The 21,042-nt window shown below is 42.8% G+C and overlaps 1 protein-coding gene across 20 annotated transcripts in view; it reads right to left on the bottom strand.

Annotated features, from left to right (window-relative positions):
• Positions 1 to 21,042, bottom strand: part of LOC146985274 (neuronal cell adhesion molecule-like) — an 89,989-nt gene that overhangs the window by 23,177 nt on the left and 45,770 nt on the right. For 9 of the 20 annotated variants that reach the window (XM_085778150.1, XM_085778155.1, XM_085778143.1 and 6 more), the window contains exons 3-8: positions 6,331 to 6,508; positions 4,810 to 4,915; positions 3,529 to 3,722; positions 3,002 to 3,124; positions 1,374 to 1,544; positions 775 to 831 (exon numbers count right to left, since the gene is read on the bottom strand). In XM_085778150.1, the coding sequence (XP_085634276.1) occupies positions 775 to 831; positions 1,374 to 1,544; positions 3,002 to 3,124; positions 3,529 to 3,722; positions 4,810 to 4,915; positions 6,331 to 6,415 (736 nt within the window). In that variant the 5' untranslated portion in view covers positions 6,416 to 6,508. Of the gene's footprint in view, positions 1 to 774; positions 832 to 1,373; positions 1,545 to 3,001; positions 3,125 to 3,528; positions 3,723 to 4,809; positions 4,916 to 6,330; positions 6,509 to 21,042 lie in introns of those variants that run through there. The other 11 variants (XM_085778157.1, XM_085778145.1, XM_085778152.1 and 8 more) reach the window with 2 other exon arrangements.

A 21,042-nucleotide genomic window follows, 5' to 3' on the forward strand; every position in this document is an offset into this window, starting at 1 on the left:
TGCGACTGTGACTCATCAAAGAAGTAATCTGTGAAACTAAAAAAAATACTAAATCTAGGTAAATCTTTATGATAATATTTAAACAAAAATAGAAACTGAGCCATGACTAAAATGAAGCGAGATGAAAACAGCAGGTGACAGGAAGATAAACAGCTAGGAGTGCTCTAAAATTAGGCAGAGCAGGAGGAAAGAGTGATTTAAAGATGAGGACTGCAGCCGTTTGTTTGACAGGTGAGGAAAGAGGAAGAATTATAACTAATCCTCACTTTAAGGAGTCGTGTTAATATCAGATAGATTGTTTGTCATTGTTAATGTGTTCAAATTACCACCTTACTAATGTGTTTTTGTAGATATGTAGTTTGTTTTTTTCACATGTCTGCTCTGATTGTCAGAACTGTCCAGATGTCTCAGTTATGTAATCAGCTCAGGCGGCGCTGGAGTCATCATGCAGTGCTGGTTGAAGCGGTTCATAGGAGGAAGTGAATAGATATCAAAGGCGGGGGTGGGGGGGGGATTTGAATGGATAGAGCAGGAATACAGCGGGATACAGAATTACCATGAGATCTGAGGTTTAAAGGTTAGTGTCGGTGGGTAACAGCTCTGTGTGGGGGTAAACACTAGAGGGTGCCAGATCCCACCCCAGAATACACCAGTGTGATTATAGGAAGCCTCAGGGTTGTCAGGATGGAGGGTTAGTGTTAGTGGGTGAGAGCCAGAGTTGGAGCACTACTGTAGGTTGAGGGGGAGTAAACACTAGGGGATGCCAAAACTCACCACTAAATAAATCAGTGTCATTGTAAAAAGCTGCCATTGTGTCATTGATTGCATCCACTGTAACACAACAGAAAAATTGCACACGCCACAAGTTGAAATCATTAGAACAAAGAAAAAAAACAAAAACACATGCAACATGAAATTAAAACTGAACAGAACTAAACTTGAAATAAAATGAGGAGCCACCGTCACAAGACTCTTGTGGGAACAGCCCGTCGTCACGTCGACAACAAACACAGGACTGAATGAGAGTGGTCTTTGTTGTTGTGAGTGCAGACGTTTCGCACGAGAAATAAAACGAGCGCCGGCTTGGCAGAGCGCGCGGGGCGTCGTGAGAGAGAGAGTTCTGACAATATGTCTTTTCAGTGGGATGACGACCACTGGCGTCTCTCAGGATGGGATTAGAGATAGGACACGCTGTCTCCCTCCTACACAGCCCAGCTTCAACATACTACTGTAATTGAACCGCCTCACACAAACACACACACACCGTATACACACACACGTACGCTAGCGCTCTATTCGTCTCAGTCATGCTACCTCATTACATCTTCTGTGGATTTGGGCGCTTTCTTCTGCTCGCGCCGAGTCAGACTTACGGTTAAGGACCTTGACGGTGATGGGTTGTTTCTGCTGGATGGTTTGTGTGTGTGGGAAGCGGGCGTAGCAGATGTAGTCGTTCCTGGAATCCTCCCGGAGCACATTAGCAAAGTAAAGGTCTCCGTTCAGGGACTGGGACACCCTGGCGCTCTGAGGCAGCCTCTGGAAGTCTGAAATGTACAGCAATTTAAAATTCTCATGTGTCCGGTAGTTTAAATAAGTACTTGTTAAAGCTGCATGTCCTGCCTTCTTTAGAGATCCAATTTAGAGAAAGAAATCTAATCGTTTGGAGAATTTCTGCCTGAAGAAAAAGCCCCTGTTTTCAAAGTATCCTCAGGACTATCTGAGGTAAGAAAATCTATTTCAGAAAAGAAATGTGGTGGTTAAATTGATGAGTGAAAACCACAAGCGCAACTTTAATAACTTCCATTTGTCCTCAGGCATAAATCTCAGAGACAGAAATGTTAAAACCTGAAGAAATGAACCCAAACTGCTGCTGACTAGACAATCTCGTCACCAGGTCCAAGTGTCTTTCATCAGTGCACAATCTTCCTCAGCAGGTGCAGCTGCACAGGACTGATGAAGAAGTGGATACGATACAATGAAAAGCTACTTAGTGAAGCAGCTATTGAGGTCGACTTTGCAGCTGCAGAAGTTTTAATTTAAATTTCTGAGTCAATGTGGGGAAAAGTTTTTAATTACTAAGAAAAAATGAAGTTAGAAGATCCAGTTTTCTGTGTGATACATCAAAAGCTATAGAAAAGACACTGTGGTGGGGTGTTGTCAACTAAAGCTCAGTCTGTATCGCTACATTTGGGTGTGTGTGCGTGCTGATAGACTCAGATCTGACCTTCAACAGCCATATCAAATCAGTCACTAAAACATCAACAACTTAAGAACATATTCAGAATTAAGGGTTTTATGTCCCAAACAGATCAAGAAAAGCCGATTCATGCTTTCATCTCCAATAGACTCGACTACTGTCTTCTGACTGGACTCCCCCAAAAAAGAGTTTTAACCTGAACAAAGAGATCAGATCACATCACCCCAGTTCTTACGTCTCTATATTGGCTGCCAGTCAGCTACAGAATAGATTTTAAAGTTGTGCTCCTGGTCTACAAATCACTGAATGGTTTAGGTCCAGAATACATGAATGACATGTTAGTAGAGTATAAACCCAGTAGAGCTCTGAGATCTACTGACTCAGGTCAGATAGTGGAGCTCAGAGTTCAAACCAGACATGGTGAAGCAGCATTTAGCTGTTATGCTGCACACAAGTGGAACAAACTACCAGCAGAACTGAAATCAGCCCCAACGACTAAAGAACTTTAAACTTAATCTATTTTTCTTTTATTCTACTTTTTTAAAATTCTTCTTTGCTCTTGCTTTTAACTCTATGTTTACATTTTTTTTTTTCAATTTTTAAAAAATTGTTTGCTTTTATGCTGTTTTATGCTATTATTTTTAAATGTTTTGTCTTTATGGAAAGCACATTGAGTTGCCTTGGTATGATTTATCTGTATAAATAAAGATGCCTTGCCTTACATTTAAAAGTGCATAAAGTGATCAATTATGGTGTGCATGTTCGACTAAAAAGAAATCAATCTTCCATGAATAAAGTGCTTACTATTGTCCATCCAGAATATTATGGGAGGGGGCAAGCCAGCAGGGGGTTGGCACGGCAGCACCAAGGACACGCCCTCCTGAACGACGATTGGCTTGATTTTCTCCTTTGACCACAAGGGAGACCCTGGATTGGTTGAGGTGGGGGGGAAAAAAGAAAAAGAAACACACATCAGTGGAAGAGGAGTGTCATAACCTGAAGGCTGCTAATGGACTGTCGCTGACGTGATGACAGAGGTGACGAGGCGAGGTAAGAGGGACGGTGCCTGACTGAATGACAATATGCCGGAGGAAAAACACAGAGGGATGTTGGGCTCTGTCCACAAGCAGAGCCTGCACAGTAAAACATGCTGCTTTCTATTCTACATGCACCTTTACCTTTCAGGAGCACGCTTAAGATGGACAATGCAACTTAATTGTTGGAAAAAGAAAAGAAATGAATTGGTTTAACATGTTGTGAGATATGAATGGTATTAAAATGGTGGAGGAAAAGAAAAAAATGAGATCAAAAATGAGAAAAATGAGACTCACTGGACTGTCGGACGACTATGTTGTGGGAGACGGCGGTTCCATGTTTGTTTCTGGCTGTGCACTGGTACACCCCCTCGTAATACTCAGCCTTCTCCCTGCTGATGTCCACCACCAGGGTCCCAGAGTGGGGCTTCATGTTCACATTGGTGTCTTGTTCGATGTCAAAGTGGACTCCATTTCTAGTCCAGGAGAAACTGAGCAAAAAAAAAAGGGGTCATCAGCTAATAATCACTGTAAAGCACATGTGTCAAACTCAAGGCCCGCCATGTCATTTTATGTGGCCCGCGAGTGCTTAATTATGTCCAATTATCTTTGGCCCGCTTGATAGTATCTAATTAGTCAGTGCACGTCTATCATAGAAGTTAAAAAAATATTAATCAGTCAAAGTTCTTGATATTGGTTAATGGTTAATCATGTGCATCCCTAATTAGAAATGACTATGGAAAGCTGCAGATAGAGCCATTAGAAATGAATGCAACTGATTTTTTATTTTTTATTTAATGATTATTGTTGTTTTATATGCAATAACTTACAAGCTTTATTAGTTTTAGGTTCAATATGTGTAAAAAGGTAATTTCAATAATTTCTCAATAAACAACCATGTGGCCCTCAACTTGTACCATTTCTTTAATTCTGGCCCGCGGCGTATTTGAGTTTGACACCCCTGCTGTAAAGGGATGGATCATCAAATTTTAATCACCAATCTGAGTCCCATTGAATCTGATCAAACTGTTCCTGATGAGGCAGATATGTTTTAACCTCATAATAGATGAGGTTAAAACTTTTCAGGGATTTTAAAAGAGCGTCTCAAAAGAGTTCCTCAGATCCTAAACCCTTATCGGTTTACATGAGACTTGGTTTTAGAGTACGTGCAGGTTAAGAGCTACAGTACTGTATGAGATGTATTTTGCCAATGAGTTGAATACAAACACTTATGTGTGGGCTCGTGTTGGTGCCAGCAAATTAATGAGGTGTTACACTCAGATAAATAAAGGAAGGATGGTGGGATAATTTGGAGCAAAGGAATCAAATGAGCTCACACTGGCCTCTGGCAAGGATAGTGTGTACTGTACTGGAAAGGAAATATTCTTTATTTATTAGAAAGTTTGTATAAACTAAACCTGTATCCATCACACTTTAGACTGAATTTCTGGAGAGCTGCTGTCAGCTGAGGCCTCTTACTGAAAATTTGATAGGTGGGTGTTGAATCCACACCTGGAATATGTTTTTTCTTCTTCTAACAGCATCGCTAATGCAAAATCACAGTCCACAGATTCCTACCTGGGATGAGGCTTCCCCTTGGCATCGCAGTGGATTATAATGTTCTCCCGTGGGTCTACGATGTAATCCTTGGGGGACTGGTGAGTTATGGTCGGCGGCTGCGGCACTAAAGGCGATCAGAAAGAGAACGATATTTAATCATGACCTCCACTGCATGGCTAAGCTGTTTTTTGTGTTGCAGTATTGACCACACAAGCCGTCGCTGATACCAGCTGCATGCAGACTTACCACACCGGCTCAAACACACGGCAGTTTGCTGACAGGCACAAAAAAAAAACCCTCTGAGAACACGTACAGCAGCAAAAAAAAAAAGGCATGCAGACTGCTCAGGTACGTTTCACTTTATTGTAATGATCCGATGCTTTAATGTATTCCTGCCAGCACTGGGGAGATAACTAATGGACTATGACAGAACAAATGACATAAGAACTCATGCTGTCTGCAATATGGCTCTATGAAAAAGGCTCTACCGCTGCAGGAGCACACAACAAAAACAGCAAAAAAAACAAAAAACAACTTAGGGATCAATGCATGCAATATATTCCACTCCAAACCACACTCAGCATTTCATAACATAAAACAGACAAAATCTAATACAAAATATAGTCATAAAGCAAAATATAAACCTCAGTGCAAAACAGAAGAAAAAAAACACACACAAAAAAAACGGCGAACACAACCTCTGCAGTGATTTCACACGGTTTGACACTTACATCCTTCCAGAACTTTTGTGTTTTCCCCAAGAATCAGCAAACAAGAAAGAAAAAATTGTGACAGTAAAGAGAACCAGACATTAGTGGGGAAAAATCTGTTCCTGCATTATTTATGCTTCAGAACAAGCTCTGGACAAGGCCAGTTCCCACACGAGCAATGCCTGTCTCCAATGATGAACAGCTCCGACCAAGAAATAGAAGATGAAGGTCAGTCTGGAAAGCTCTTTGCTTTTCCACATCAGACGCAGCCAGAATGATTGTGTCTAACTGTTGCTTTATGAAACCAATTCAACTACATGTACAGTTGGTGTTTATGTTGAAAACAGGAATATGACTTTAGAGATCTGTTCAATCTAATGTCAATATAATAAAAGGCACAGCTTTAAATAATGTCAAATGCTGACTTGCTCTTGCAAAGATCTGCACCATTCTCATGTTGAGTTTGTATATATTTATATATAGTTTATTATTATATTATGTTATGTTTATTTATTTGATATGGACATCACAAATACATTGAGACTGTTCCAGTGGACAGAACAGATGCTTTGCTTGGGTGTGTTTAGCACATGGGCTAATTTTCAACACCAGTCCATAAGCGGCAATATACAGTATATATATATATTATTATATGTTAATGTTAATATAAGACAGCAAATCCTCAATTCAGAATTCAATTTCCTGCCAATCAACTCATACATTTACTGCAACAAGATAAAAAAAAACCTGACTCCTGTCATCAGTCCATGTTCTGTGTCTTGGATTTCAATGTGCTGCTGTGTGGTGTGTTCGTCATCTGTTGCCTTACGGTCTAGTGGGACCTCCAGCGCCGCGGCGAGGTGTCCCATTAACAGCACCAGCAGCGCTATGTCCATCCTCCTCCTCTCCATCATCGGCGTGTGATGCGTAAGGTCTGCCCCCTGATACGGTGACGTCCCGCCTCTCCGCTGGGTCACACAGTCTGAGGACACGTGCGCACTCTACAACTGTGAAAGACAGAAGGACAGAGAGAGAGAAACAAGAAGTGTCAGAGATGAGAGGGTGGAAGCTGCAGCACAGATTACTGAGTTGAAGAGCGCGTATAGTTACTGAGGCCATCAATCATAATACTGAGTTTGTTCCATTTTGTATCCATCGGCTGCTGAGAGAGAGACAAAGGGAGAATGAGCGAGACAGACACATATAGCTCTGGCCACAGATCGATGTTGGTTGCCATGCAGTGCAGTTTGCTGGAAGCTATCTTTTTGATCTAGTGCAGTCCAACGGGGACCGACGCGGCCCACATGGGCTCATTTTGCTCAGCTAATCACTGCCGCGGCCGTGATGCCATTAGGCTTCTCTGCCATATCGATCACATCAGCCCGGCAGATGACAAGCCAAGGGACAAGACGGAGAGGAGGGGGTACACACTTCACTTTCCATTCGTCTCTCAGCTTTATCTGACTGACTGAACGACTGACTCACTGAGCCAGAAGCAAACTGACCTGCAATTAGGTCACATTTCAGACCACGAGCCATCGTGCTTTCATGGGATGTCATGTTGCGGTGGGATGTGTCATAAGTGATGGAGCACATCTTCCATCTCTGACGTCTGCTCCAGTGGGGACAGACGGTAAAAAGTTCAACAGGGTGTTCAGGTTCAAGTTCAGGTTGGATCAGACTAACTGGCCACTGATTAAAGGGATAGTTCACCCAAAATTGAAATTTCACTCATTATCTACTCACCCTCATGTCGACTAAGGGCTGGGAGAAGTTTCAGAGTTATCCGTGGCTTCTCTGAGTTACAGGGGGTCTCGGCGTAGCAGTGCATGTCCATATAACGGTTGCAAATGGATACCAACCAACCATCCAAAACCTCCACGCTCCACGTATGTAATATCCATCTTGTATTGAAGCCCCAAAATGCAAAATTGTCCAGAAAAAAATTAAATAAGTCTATATTTCAAGCTTGTTTGTAGCGGAAGCTTTGACGGTTCGTCAAATTTGGACGAACCAGGGTCTGTCCTCTTCCCAGTTCGTCCATTTCGCATTTCGGGGCTTTAATACAAGACGGACATTACATACGAGCAGCATGGAGGTATTTGGATGTTTTTTGGTGTGTCTTTTTGTTACGAAGACAGTTGGTATCCATTTGCAACCGTTATATGGACATGCACTGCTACGCAGAGACCCCCTTTAACTCAGAGAAGCCACGGATAACTCTGAAACTTCTCCCAGCCCTTAGTCGACATGAGGGTGAGTAGATAATGAGTGAAATTTCAATTTTGGGTGAACTATCCTTTTAATGAAGTGAGGATTTTTCTTTTAATACAATCTCAACACAACTTGGACGGTAGACACACGGGGGAACAGACAGGAAACCAAAGCTGAAATGCGTGTTATCATATGAAGCATAGTGATTTTCTTTCCTCTTGTTGCCAGGCAGCTTGAGTGCTGCCTTATCACACCTCCATCCAACCAGAAGCAATTAAACCGAGTGTTTAGAATAATCGCCGTCATGGTCATCAAAACCAGACGATAACTCAAGCTTCAGAGAATAATACCAACCGCTGAGTTAAAATGACTTTGCTCATTGAATTTATATTCAGCTGCATAATTCAGCGCTGACACGATGAAATGATCAGTGTTATTCATTATTTTTATGTTCATGTGGATGGATAAAAAAAAGGAGGAAACGGAAACAGGAGAGGACGTGTTCTGTCTTTTAACAACAGCAGTCTGACCTGTTTTTTTTTTTTATCTGGCTCTCCTGCCTGTCTCACCCAAGGCATCCTCTGGCACAGTATTAAAATGTCACAGCTTAATTTAGAGCCCAGGCAGACTCATTTGCTGCGTTATCACAACACCACACGATCAAATTTGGGACATTACTGTATGAAAGAATCAAATCAAGCAGCATTTTTAAAAAAAAGGTGGAGCTGCGTGTAGCGGCCTCCTCCTGCCTTTTGGGTGTGAGCTGGGTCAGATGAGGTGGTGGGAGCCGTTGTCTGGGACTCTGGGCCAGACCGCGAGGCAGTCAGACCCTGACCCACTCCTCTCTGGGGGGAAGTGATAGATTTGTTAGTGTTGCCCTGCAGTGGTGATTCAGTACGGGCCCCAGAGCCGGCGTCTGGTAGCATGGGAAGAGACCCAGGCTAACGTCTGCTGCCCCAAGCTCCCACTATGTTTCTCTAGGGAGAGTCTGTTTTATTCGCTCAGGGCACCCAATCACGATGCTGTGTACACCATCAGGCAGCTCCATCTCGGGGTCTGACATACAAAGATCCAGGGTTGGGGGGTTGGGGGGTTGGGGGTGGGGGTGAGCGGTGGGATTTCATCAAGTTAATTTGCAGGCTGCAGGCTGAGGCAGAGATGCTGAGGCCAGCTCTGAGTAGAAAAGCTGCATCAGACTCTCACCTTCAATTTGTTATATCAAAAATTCATCATCAGCTGTCACTTACCCAAAATCCATCCAAAATGAGCAACATACAGTATTATACTGTGATCATTTCTCACCTCCAATCCTCCTTTCAAAAACTTTGTCACTGTGAACAAATTTAACAAAAAAAACTATAGTAATTTGAAAATTAAAGGGATAGATCACCCAAAATTCAAATTTCACTCATTATCTACTCACCCTCATGTCGACTAAGAGCTGTGAGAATCCTCCGTGGCTTCTCTGAGTTACGGGGGGGTCCGCGCAGCAGTATTTGTCCATATAATGGTTGTCAATGGATGCCAACTTTCTTCGTCCAAAAAGACACACCAAAAAACATCCAAATACGTCCATAGTGCTCGTCTGTAATGTCCCTCTTGTATTGAAGCCCCGACATGAGAAATTGTTCCGCCGGTCAGAGCAAATCACGCGAGATTTGCACTGACACAGGAAGAGCAGTGAACCGAGACACTGGGAGCTTCCGCTACAAACAAGCTTAAAATATAGACTTATTTAATTTTTTTCGGAACAATTTCTCATGTCGGGGCTTCAATACAAGAGGGACATTACAGACGAGCAGCATGGAGGTATTTGGATGTTTTTTGGTGTGTCTTTTTGGACGAAGAAAGTTGGTATCCATTGACAACCATTATATGGACAAATACTGCTGCGTGGACCCCCCCCCCGTAACTCAGAGAAGGAACGGAGGACTCTGAAAATTCTCACAGCTCTTAATCAACATGAGGGTGAGTAGATAATGAGTGAAATTTGAATTTTGGGTGAACTATCCCTTTAACATTTATATAAATAGATGAAGTACGGCCTGAACTTGGCAATGCACAGTCTCAGGCCTGTGACAGTGAGAGAATAAATGTGTTAATTATACATTTTACGGTGAATCCCCAAACGCCTGATGATTCTTATCTGGAAAGGAGCCAGCTCTTCATTCAGGATTCATTTCCCAATTTAATGAGGTGTAGCAGCTCAGCACCAGCCGGTCAGCATGTGCGTGTCTTTGTGTGCGTACTGTATATGTGCGCTGGTATTTGTTTGTTTGTGGGCACTATAATTATCCCTCTGAGCTGCAGTGATACAGGCCAAGCCCTCACATCCCTCTCAAGTGAGGGGCTCTAAAGACGATGAACCAGCCACTGGGGCTTTAAACTCCTCACATCCTGAGTGAATGGTGATCATAAAAATGATGAGAAATAGCCCCCATTTCAACCTATTCATGTAAAGATGTGGAGAATTCATGTTCTGTATTCTAAGACCTTCACTTTAGCTATAAGGCAAAAGCCTGCATAATGAATACACTTAAAGCTTCAAGTTAAAGAAGCCCTGCATCTTAAAGAAGCAGCTGCGATTCAAAGCCCACATCTTATGCAGAATACAATTCTTCGCGGGGACACACAATCAGAAGATATTCATCACTATTGTTGGGCCCTCCTATGCATCTTGTGCTGACAGAACTGGAAAAGCCAAAGTCAATAAAGCTCATTTCAGTGCAGGCTGCTGAGGCCAAGATAAAACCAGGGCTGTGTTTGGGGTGCTGTGCCAGGAGCTGTCAGGCGGCGGATAAAAATCGAACAGTAAATGGTCTCTTAGAGAGAAACACGACAGGTTGGGAAGGACACTTCCAGTGAGGATTTTTAGCTATTTTTCAAAACAGATGTGGTCAAGTAGATAATAAACTGAGGTGCTGTCTCACACGGAAAATTCAATACAATAGTGACTAAAGACACTGCCTCATGAAGACAACTTCAAGTGTACTTACTGGACCGTGAAGTGATTTTACCAGGGAAAGCTCCAGCTCCTTAAACCTGCATCAACTGATTTCTTTGTGCCACACGAGGGCAGCGGATACAAATTGTACAAACATACATTACGTTCTCACCCCCTGCTGGTAGTACGCAAAATATGTTGTTTTAAGTATCGCCTGTTTTCTCAATTGAGCCACGTCTGGGCTGATTGGTGGATAACGAAATCTATAAAACCAACAGGGATCCCAGCCTAGAGACTCTCTCCGCGGTTTTCCAGCCACAGCTGTGGTAGCCGTGTCCAGGGTTTTAGTTTCTTTGTTTTGACTGATGGATCATTTGATCTCTGGTTAGAGCTGGATTTAGAGGGAAGACACCAAATCCTATGAGCCATTGTGGGTGGGTCTTGTGTCTTCACTTCTTGTGTTGTTTTCTCTTTTTGTTGTTGTGTTGCTAGGTAGAGTCAGTCAAACTTCTTGTTCTTCTTGTTTGTTTGTTTTTTTTTTTCATTCCAAGGTTCTGGCTAAATTTTGTATGTTTGGAGACTTCAATTGTACTTAAATATCTCTGAGATCACATATCCCCATGATTTAAAGGGATAGTTCAACATTTTGGCAAATTGGCCCATTGCCATAATCGTTATAGTCATAGCAGTAGGACCGTTATCTTTATTTGTTGGTGCAAGCTATTTTTAGAACGGTGGAGCAGAGCCGCAAGCTGCTCAGAGCTACGCTACGGAGGCTTATGGGATGTCTTGGTTTCCCTCATTAAACTCATCAAATACACAATCCAACAACTCCAAAACGCTCTGGTGGACAAGTTGTGACCTGCACATTCACCACGATATGAGATAATAACACAATGTTACAAGTCCACGAGAGCGTTTTGGAGTTGTTGGATTGTGTATTTGATTAAAGGTACGAACCTACCCCTGGCAATGGGCCAATTTGCCAAAATGTTGAACTATGCCTTTAAGTAGATAAGTAGAACATTGACTCATCTTTTAGCTTTGTTTTTGGTCTCCACCCAATCCTGAGGGAAGCATCTGACTCTTTAGCTACTAACTATTCACTAGCTAGTTGCCAAGCCAGGCAACTAGCCAGCCTCCATGACACATGGTGATGTGTTTTTGCTTTCATTGAATCAACCCTTGATTAAACTGCATTAGAGTGACACAATAAGTTCACTCAATTTCCTAATGATTTTCCAGTGGTTCAGAAATTAATGAAAGTTAATGGCTGTTTGAAATGGGTGGAAAACACAAACCTGAAACACAATAGTGCAGTTAGCTATGATGCTAAAGAATTGTATTAAAAGAGGCCGACGTGAGCAAAATCACAGTTAAGGACCTTTAAATGCCAGTACACAAGCTGACTAGTTGCATTTCTGCAGAGGCAAACAATGTCAGCACAGTGAAAAGCTGTGACGTTAATTACTGTCTACAACTACATGAGACCACCTTCACTCAGGACTTGCCGCTATTCTCTCCGCTCATTTTGTCCGTGGAGAAAACACTCAGCACTTGTGTAAAAGCTGCATTGAGCTGTCTGGCCTCTCATTCAGCCAGCCTCTTCAATTACTCCATTGTCATTTTCCCATGGCCAGCTACTTCGCCATCCCAAAACTAATTGGTTTTGTGCACATGTCGGAGACGTAACACATGGGCAAAGACACATTCATGCACACTGGCTACGGAACGTGTGGGTCAGGACACGTCTCAGCACACAGATGGAGCTGACAGGGGCACGAGCACCGAGCACCGAAACACTCCAGTAGCATTCAGCGCTGCAGGAGGAAAAAAGAGCCCCCACTGAATCTCCCTTACAGCATCAGATAATACTACACCATATGCTTTATGCTAACCACTACAAAAGATATTGTCTCTGCCAAACAATAGTGATGCAACACTGCAACACCAAGAGAATGGCTGCTGTTGCATCAGTGGCATACAGTTTTCACATCTATGATGAAAGACAAGTCTCTCATGCAGGCACCCTAATTAACTCCTATAATCAGTGCTATTGATGGCTCAGGCAATCAGGGGTTTGTGAGCCTCGGTATGGCCTTAATGGAGCAGCGGGGATCCCCTGCAGACGGTTGAAAAGTGGGGGTATAATGATGAGAATGGGCTCAGCACTCAGGAAGGTGGTGATGAGAAAACGGATACGGTTGGAGGGGTTTATTTTTCGGAGGCTGCCGGCTTCTCCCACTGCAGCTCAGGATGTCTCTGCCTGCCATTCACACCCTGGGCTGCATCCCATTTCTCTGTGCCATTAAACAGCTACGGGGGGAGGGGAGGGGGAGTGAGGGTTGCTTCTGAAGGCTCTGCTGTAGGAGACAGAGGAGCAGTCCTTCAGGCAAAGTTTTCGAAAGTCACAATCGTACAGGATTTGAGCATTAAACAGAGTTGTCACTAATAGTCCTCCAGTGTCCTCTGCTTAAAACAAAAGCTGAGAGAAACATCCAGCAGCTGTCTTTAATTGCTTTATGGATTCACAGCTAATGTAGTGGACAGGCATTAGCAACGAACTATCGCTATTATGTATGAGGTTGAATGTTCACTGGCTTTGACTAATACCTCTCACAGGCCTATTATCTGCAGCTACAGGATCACAATGGAAATTCTGCGCGCCGGCATCAGCGTGCGTTTCCCATAATCTTCTCATTAGCTTTTATAATTGGGGATCGTATGCAAATAATTGGTGTGGTTAACATATGAATTGGGGTCCTGTTGTTCGGAAAGACCCCGCAGTTCAAAAACACTTTGTGTCCTTTCCATGTGCACTGTACAATACCAGACAACAAAGTGAGGATCTTTGATTCATCTCCTCCACTGTAAACCTGTTGTTTATATCCTCTTTTCTCTTGTCTGATAAATACTGCAAGCTCCAATTACTGAATACATGACTCATATTATTTATACATCTAAGCTTTGTCTATTGACATTTACTGAAAACAAACCATCTCATCTATGACGGACTCAAGAGACGGTCCATTAGTTTACATGTAGTAGACCTAAAATCTAAATTGGGCTTAGAGATGACATGTTTTTTGGTCTGAGTTACAAACTAGCAGTGTGGAGTTTTAAAAAAACATGGGAATTCACCAGGCAGAAGTGTTAACAAGTTGCACTGGGAAATTGGAGGCTCTGGTGTTGTTGGATCTTGATCCACAATAGGAAATACAAGTCACGATGTGTCTTGTCTCTGCTGGAACATTTGAACAGAAGTTTTTCAAAACTGTCTGAGTTAAGTCGGTAAAACTTTATGAAAGTTCAGTATCACAGCTCTGTATCCCTTTAAATATGCGTCGCTCTGTTTCCGATATCCCAGCTATCATTCCACTACAGCTTTTAATGCAAATCGGCATCAGCTACTAATGCAACGTGTCCGGCAATTTGTTTGGTCCTCCTCCTTTCACATTGGCATTCAATAAGCTTCCTCCCCATGCACGCCAAAAACACTCTGGGATTTTGCTTTCTGTCCCCTCTGCCCAAATGCTAATCACCGCCGGCGCCGGCACTTCTGAGGGGAGGGAGGGGGGGTCTTTTTAGCATGCAGATGGAAGCAGCACATCAAGATGAGATACAAGTGTTACGGAGGAAATCCCAGCCCTGTTCAATCTGAATGGAACTGAAAGGTGTTTTGCTTTCATCTCATCACATCACCGCAACCAGCTAAATATAACATAGTGTATAGTCGGTGAGACGCATCTTCACCGCATTGGTATGGGTGCATGAAAGCCTTTTCTCTCTCCTTAGGATAATTGCTGGTGGCAAATTAGAGGTCTTTCGATTTCTCCACAGCCTCGCGATGTAGTAACTGTTTAAACCATTAATTAATAAAGTAGCAATGGCAGCGAGGTTGCAGGAAGTTAAGTCTCCAAAGTACATTTGTACACTTGTCTGACACCTGACTTGTACAGTGGCTCATTACTGGAGAATTAAGGGAGCTGGGAGGAGCGTCTCTAAAAAGCATTCATTAAAATGAGATCAGGAGAGGAAGCACAGGGATGAATGAGCAACTGTAGATATGAACTTGACCTTTATTTGATAGCTGATCCCCACACTGTAATTACTGCTTAAGAGAGGATGCTTCAATATCCTCTAGCAGTGCTGCTCATGTGTATGTGTGTGTGTGAATTCATACTCCATTACATTCATTTGCATATGCATCTTCCTTGTTTATATGGAGTTCACAGTGGAAGGGTCAGTGTAGGATGTCACACACTTTGAGGATGGATCTTGAGAGCGCTCGCCCCGGCCACATGAGAGTGCTATGGGTGAGGCCATTCATATGCTGAGCAGAGGTTCATTATCATGAGCAAATGCAGGAAGAGTGGGAGGAATGCATGCCGACTGGCTTTCTGAATAGCTAAAAGGACTCTCAAAATCCCTGGCATACAACATCACAAGACACACTTTAGCTACAGAAACATAACAGCTTTGAGAAAGTAATCAACATAAAACCAATCTGCGGTGGGAGGACAAGCAAATCCTTTGAGACAGCAGACAGAAACCTTCATGCATGTGTGGAAACAGACACAAATGCTGTTCTTATAGTTATACAATATAAGCCATCAGGCCTCATAGTTTAGCAAATGAAAGAAAATGTTTTATTGCTAAATATAGGGACTCTCCAATAGACTTTCAAGCAGAGCAGACCCACTCAAAATTGCTCTCTAAAAGGGCACTCTGTATCCATGGCAATCTCCCCGGAGCTTTCAGATCTCCATGCTGACAAAAAGATGTCAACCCTCTCATCAAACACAGGCATATAGACAAAAAAAAGCAGAGGGACAAAGATGCCCAGACCCATTTGTCATCTCATAAGTAACCTTGGAGAGAAACTGTACGCTTGACATCTGCTCGGCTTTAAAAAACGTCTCAACCTCCTACAAGCTCAACAAAAGAGGTATGATTACAATCTCAGTTTGCCACCGTGTCTGCACCGGATGGCTTACTCCACGTGTGAAGGGGTCTCTCAAGATGGGGCCAATATGTGGAGTTTACTTTAAGCTTAGTGGTGCAACAAAAAGAGTCTGCGTGAGACAGGCAGTGCAGGAAATGTTCACCTCAAGCACACAAAAACCAGCAGCTGCGATGTTTTTGCACCATATGAATCCCCGTGGGTCATGTCAGCCAAGGTAACATACAGAAACAGTGTTTATATGTGATTGCTCCCAGTCAACAGTTAATGCAACCGGGTCTTTCTAGAAAAGCGCTGCTCTATAATACACACTCTACTGGTGGAATTTGAATTGTGCTGATACAGTACAGGCAGGCACGGAGCGATGGGTCATTTAGAGCTATGTGCACTTTGTATGGTACCATTCAGTCTAGCAAAATCTGCCGACAACATCAGATAACAAAGCGTGAACACTGACTGTGCAGTGGAACAATCTGTTACCACTGCTTGTTACCAGAACATGTCATTTGCCAGTGAAAATGTAGCAGGTGGACGGAGGCATCGAGGTCGAGTCCATGTCAGAACTCTCAATCATGGGATTCATTCACAGTGAGCGAAATGTTACATAAATCAAACTAGACAACCTCTTAATCACACAGATTAAAAGAACATGCTGAATTGAGACAAGACCTTCAGTCTACAGCCAAACTAGTGAGCTGGATGCTAACATCAGCATGCTATGAATGAGATAAAACTTTATCCTCCATTTGCATTAGATGGAAATTTGACAACAAAAATATAGAGAAAATACACAAAAGCCATTGTTGATGTTAGCATGTTTGTTCACAATATGTGTTTAGCATGCTAGCATTAAAGCTGTACAGAAAAGAAAATTGAATTTGAGCCCACTGTGGGTCCTAACATTAGTGTAATAACTCATCTATCAGACGATGTAGCCCAAACTTTGTGCCAAATTCTATTTTTAAGTAAATCTGGGATGAAAGTGTGTCGCATTGGATAATGCAGGCACACAAATTATGCGTCACCCTGCTCACGATTCATCAGCCACTGATATTGGATCCGTCATCCGTCAATCAAAACGTCTGAGACACACACACACCGAGCCTCAAACATTGAATATCCCGCCCGCTCGATAACGACCAATCAAATTTGTTTTCCTTACTCGGGTAAACTCGTGCAGCAACTCGTGGAAACTCGGCGCGACAAACAGGACAAACAGCCATTTCTGAAGACCTTTAACATTTGGGTGAGGCTCTTGGGGATGTCATCAGTTTTGCAACTTGGTCATTGGTCAGTGTTGGACAAACTCACATGGTACTTTGAAACATTTCACCACAAAACTATAAATATGAACCTCAGTGGTGAAAAGTGAGAGAAGATAGAGGGTTAAAATACGCTATACATGACCAGGAACTGGAGTCTTTGGGAGGTAATACAGTAGGCCTACATGTAAAAAAAAAAATCATGGCCATCTTCCTGTATTGTTGTTTCAGATGTTTCAGTCTCAACAAAACCATCCAAACACCAACACTCCCTTCGTCCATGCTGTTAACATGGCTAAAAAAAGAGCACATCGTACTGCTCCAGCAACATCAGATAAGAAGGCGTGCAGACTTGAGTGTGTGGCGCAACAATTTGTTACCACTGTGTTACTCGAACATGTAATTTAGCAGTGAGAAAGTAGCGGTGAGAAAATCCCCGGCAGGTGGACAGAGGCAGAGGGGTCTAGTGTTATTGAGTGCCACCTCCACATTCACAACGTACCACAATAGGCCTCTCCTGCCGCTCCCCTCCTCCTCCTCCAGCCCCTTCCACTCCACCCCACCTGTGTCTGTGAAAGGTCAGCGCAGAGGAGGGTCCTCACCCCCTCCCTGAACCCACAGCTCCCACTCCACAATCATCCCCAACACTGGAGCCCAGTGCCAGGAAACGCAATCAAAGAGGGGCTTCAGAGGGCTCCAGACCTCTCAAAACCCTCCATTGTCTCCAGAAGGCTTCCCCACACCGTGGCCGGTCTATATGTAACACTGTAAGAGGAGTTGCTCATTACTGCCCGTCCCCGGTTCCACTTTGTCTCCTTTGTGCAGCTGACAGAAGAATCCAGTTGCCATAGCCTGGCCAATAAAAGAGAGTGTAGTTACGTAAAAAAAAAAAAGAAGAAAAAAAGAAAAGAAAAGAAAAAGAAAGAAAGAAAATGAGAAAAGGGATTCATTTGTAGGAGTGGATGATGTGAAGACACATATGTTGCGTGTTGTGTTGGTGGAGTTGTTGGTCTGGCGTGAAGGCGACGCGTAATGCATAACTGTCACCTGAGAAATGGGTCTTTAATGGCATCTGTTTAAAATTTGCCATTCATCCCACGAGTTAGTGAGTATTGACTGATAGACACACCGCACCACAATGTGTGTGAATGTCAGAGCAATCCATTATCACATAAAGGAAGCACTATGTAGTAGCCCTCTCTCTCTCCCTCAGCCCCTCCTCAGCTCTATTCACATACTGCAGGTGAATACAAATCATTTCCCCTCCGCTGCTGTCCAAAAGGACTCACCATCCAATTTCAGACATAGAGGACACAAACAATAGTCCTTTCAAAGTGTGAGAAAATCAAATCAAGGCCTTTTTTTTTTTTTAAATGGAAGACGCAATCAGGAGTTAACCCTTCCAAGATGTTAAACTCGGAAAACAGAAAATTTGTTTTTTATCTTTCTCTCACAAAGACTCAATTGATCTATTTTTAACTTAAGTTTACACAATGGAAGTTCAATATTGATTAATGTGTTGCTTTTGATCGGGACAATGATGGCAGTACATCCTGTGTGTCAGTGCCACAGGTTGAGAAGCCTGTAAGGAGGAGATATTTCTGTTTCCTGTCAGGATCCTACCTGTGTGATTGTGCAGGTGCATGCAGAGTAGACTGCATCGTTACAGTAATTCATTCACACATCCAATAGTCAATTTTTCATATCATGCAAACTAACTGTCATACATCTTGTTATTGCTTTCTACTCAGTAACAGTCTTGTCCAAGAGAAGCTGGATAAACAACTCAACATGATCAGGCGTTTCCATTCTGATGACTGACTAATTGATTCACTGACTAATCATCCCGGCACTTGATTGAAGTTTGTAAGATATTTCCATCACTTGCATTTTCACTGAAAGCTATCAAAGCAATTGTTCTTAAACTGGACACATGATGCCATTCACTTTTGCTCATTGTCTATGAAACGTGTCTAAGCTTTTACAATGGTTTTCGTTTCGCATTTTCCATTAGTCATACTTGTCTGTCATTGTTTTTGTTGACAAATGAAAAAATAAAAGCAACACATCTTTGTGAAGGCAGCAGATGCTCCATAAATGATTTGCAACAATGAATTCACTCATTTAAATTGTTGAGATTTATAATGACTAATGGTCAGCCCTGCTTTGAAGTGACATTTTCTTTCCGGCTGAGTATTTGAGACATTTTATATTCACTCTGGTGTACACAGAGGCAGTGACTATGAATGATTAATCAATAATCAAATTAGACATCAATGAATACTCTCAAAGTTGACTATTAAATTGACTAATTGTTTCTATTGTATGTAACATCACTGAGTGACATATTACAAGTTGCAATTAATATCTGCACACACTGCTGTTCTCCAAAGCTGGCCGATATGAAGACTGACTCTTACAGAGTATAATTACACTAACCCATGCAGAGGATATAGACCTTGCTGCAGTCGGCCCCAGTTCGAATCCCGCAGCGGGCGGCTCTTTACTGCATTTCATTCCCCCTCTGTCTGCCTCCACATTTCCTGTCTCTCTCAACTGTACTATCGAATAAGGCAAAAAAAGCCCAAAAGGAAACTTAAAAATAAAAAAACACAACACATGCAGAAAATATGCTGAATGTGAGAATAATGTGTGTGCCACCCGGGCCGATCAAACACTCTCTTTTAGCCAAGTCTCAATGAGCTTTGATTACACTGGCCTGAGCTATGGCCACTCTTTTCCTCGACTCTGGTTTTCATATGCTAAACTCAACAAACAACTCATGGGGAAGTGAACAATTCATCAAAGATGGCCCTGAGCGAACCCCTCTGACTGCATTCTAATCAAAGAGTGGCGCTGTGGATTTTTTCATTATAAATCTTTGTCGTCCAAAGACTTTTGATGGAATTTGATCTAATTAAGTTCTTAGACTGAGAAATGTGTAATATTTTGTCAAAAAAACATGAAAAACAGAGAGACAACATCTCCCTTAAGCGAATGGAAATATTTTTTTGTTGAGAAGTAATTGGATGACCCCGTTTTATTTGAAGCACTGTTTTTAATGAAATGAAAAAGGGGGAATTTCTAAGATTAAAGAATACAATGAAAAGCCCCTGGTGGTGAGTGACTGATAGCGTGCTGGCACTTCATCAAGGCTTAGAGTGAGCATGTTTCTATCTGTCTCATGGGTCCAGATGACTGAAATGTAAGCTAATGAGTATTAATGATACTAATGAAGCTTACAGTAGCTTACTCATAGAGGAAGATCCTTTATGAGCTGTAACACTCTCCTCACAAGTTCAGTTGAGGATGTGAAGTGAAGACACAGCAGAGACTCAACACAGGGAAAAATAAGGTTTTCTGGTGCTACAGTTTAGAGATTTTCCCGATTCCATCCATCATTTGGAGAGTTTGAGTATGTTTGGAGTGGGTTTGGTGCTTTTTACCCAGAGGGCGATGCAGCACAGACAAAACAGTGCTCCATCCTTACACATCGCCTGGCCCCATCAGAAATAATGGCCCAGACAAGAACTGCTCCATCAGCCCTCATTTGTCAAACGGTGATTCCGGAGGAAGCATCGCTCCCATTTAACACTAACAGTCCGCCTGGCTTCCGCTAACAGCCTCTGTCCTGTGTCTGCGTTTGACGGGATGAGACCGGTCGCTAATGCGGGAGAAGTGTTGGCTGAGTGCTGGATAATGCCTGTGTAGTGGAGCTGGTGGGTTTTCTTTTTTCTAACTGCGTCAGTCTCTCAGTGCAGGCACAGAAAAGGTCAGCAGCGGGAGCTGATAACGGGCCGGCTGGACCCGGAGAGCTTGACTCGCCTCTGGGGAAGGAGACCATGGGGTGTTTCTGTTTGTTTGTGTCCCTCAGGGTCGAACATGACAGAGGAATGAATTACTACTTTAACAGATAATGGCCCCACTATCTGTGCAGGGACCGCCTCGCCCTCCACTGTCTACATATGAAGAATGGATAGTGAGTGTGCATTTTATGGTCTCTTGTACTGTACATGTAGCATAAATGTTAAACAGTGTTTCAGTTAATACTTGTTCTGGTAACACTTGACCTTCCTGATGCTGCAGCTGATGCAGTATCTGAGTTTCTACATCGCAAATCCCAACCTCTGGATACAAACAACACAACACAAGAAAAGA

The sequence above is a fragment of the Trachurus japonicus genome, chromosome 6, assembly GCF_045865225.1.
Source record: "Trachurus japonicus isolate A0001 chromosome 6, Traja_1.0".
Classification (NCBI taxonomy): domain Eukaryota; kingdom Metazoa; phylum Chordata; class Actinopteri; order Carangiformes; family Carangidae; genus Trachurus; species Trachurus japonicus.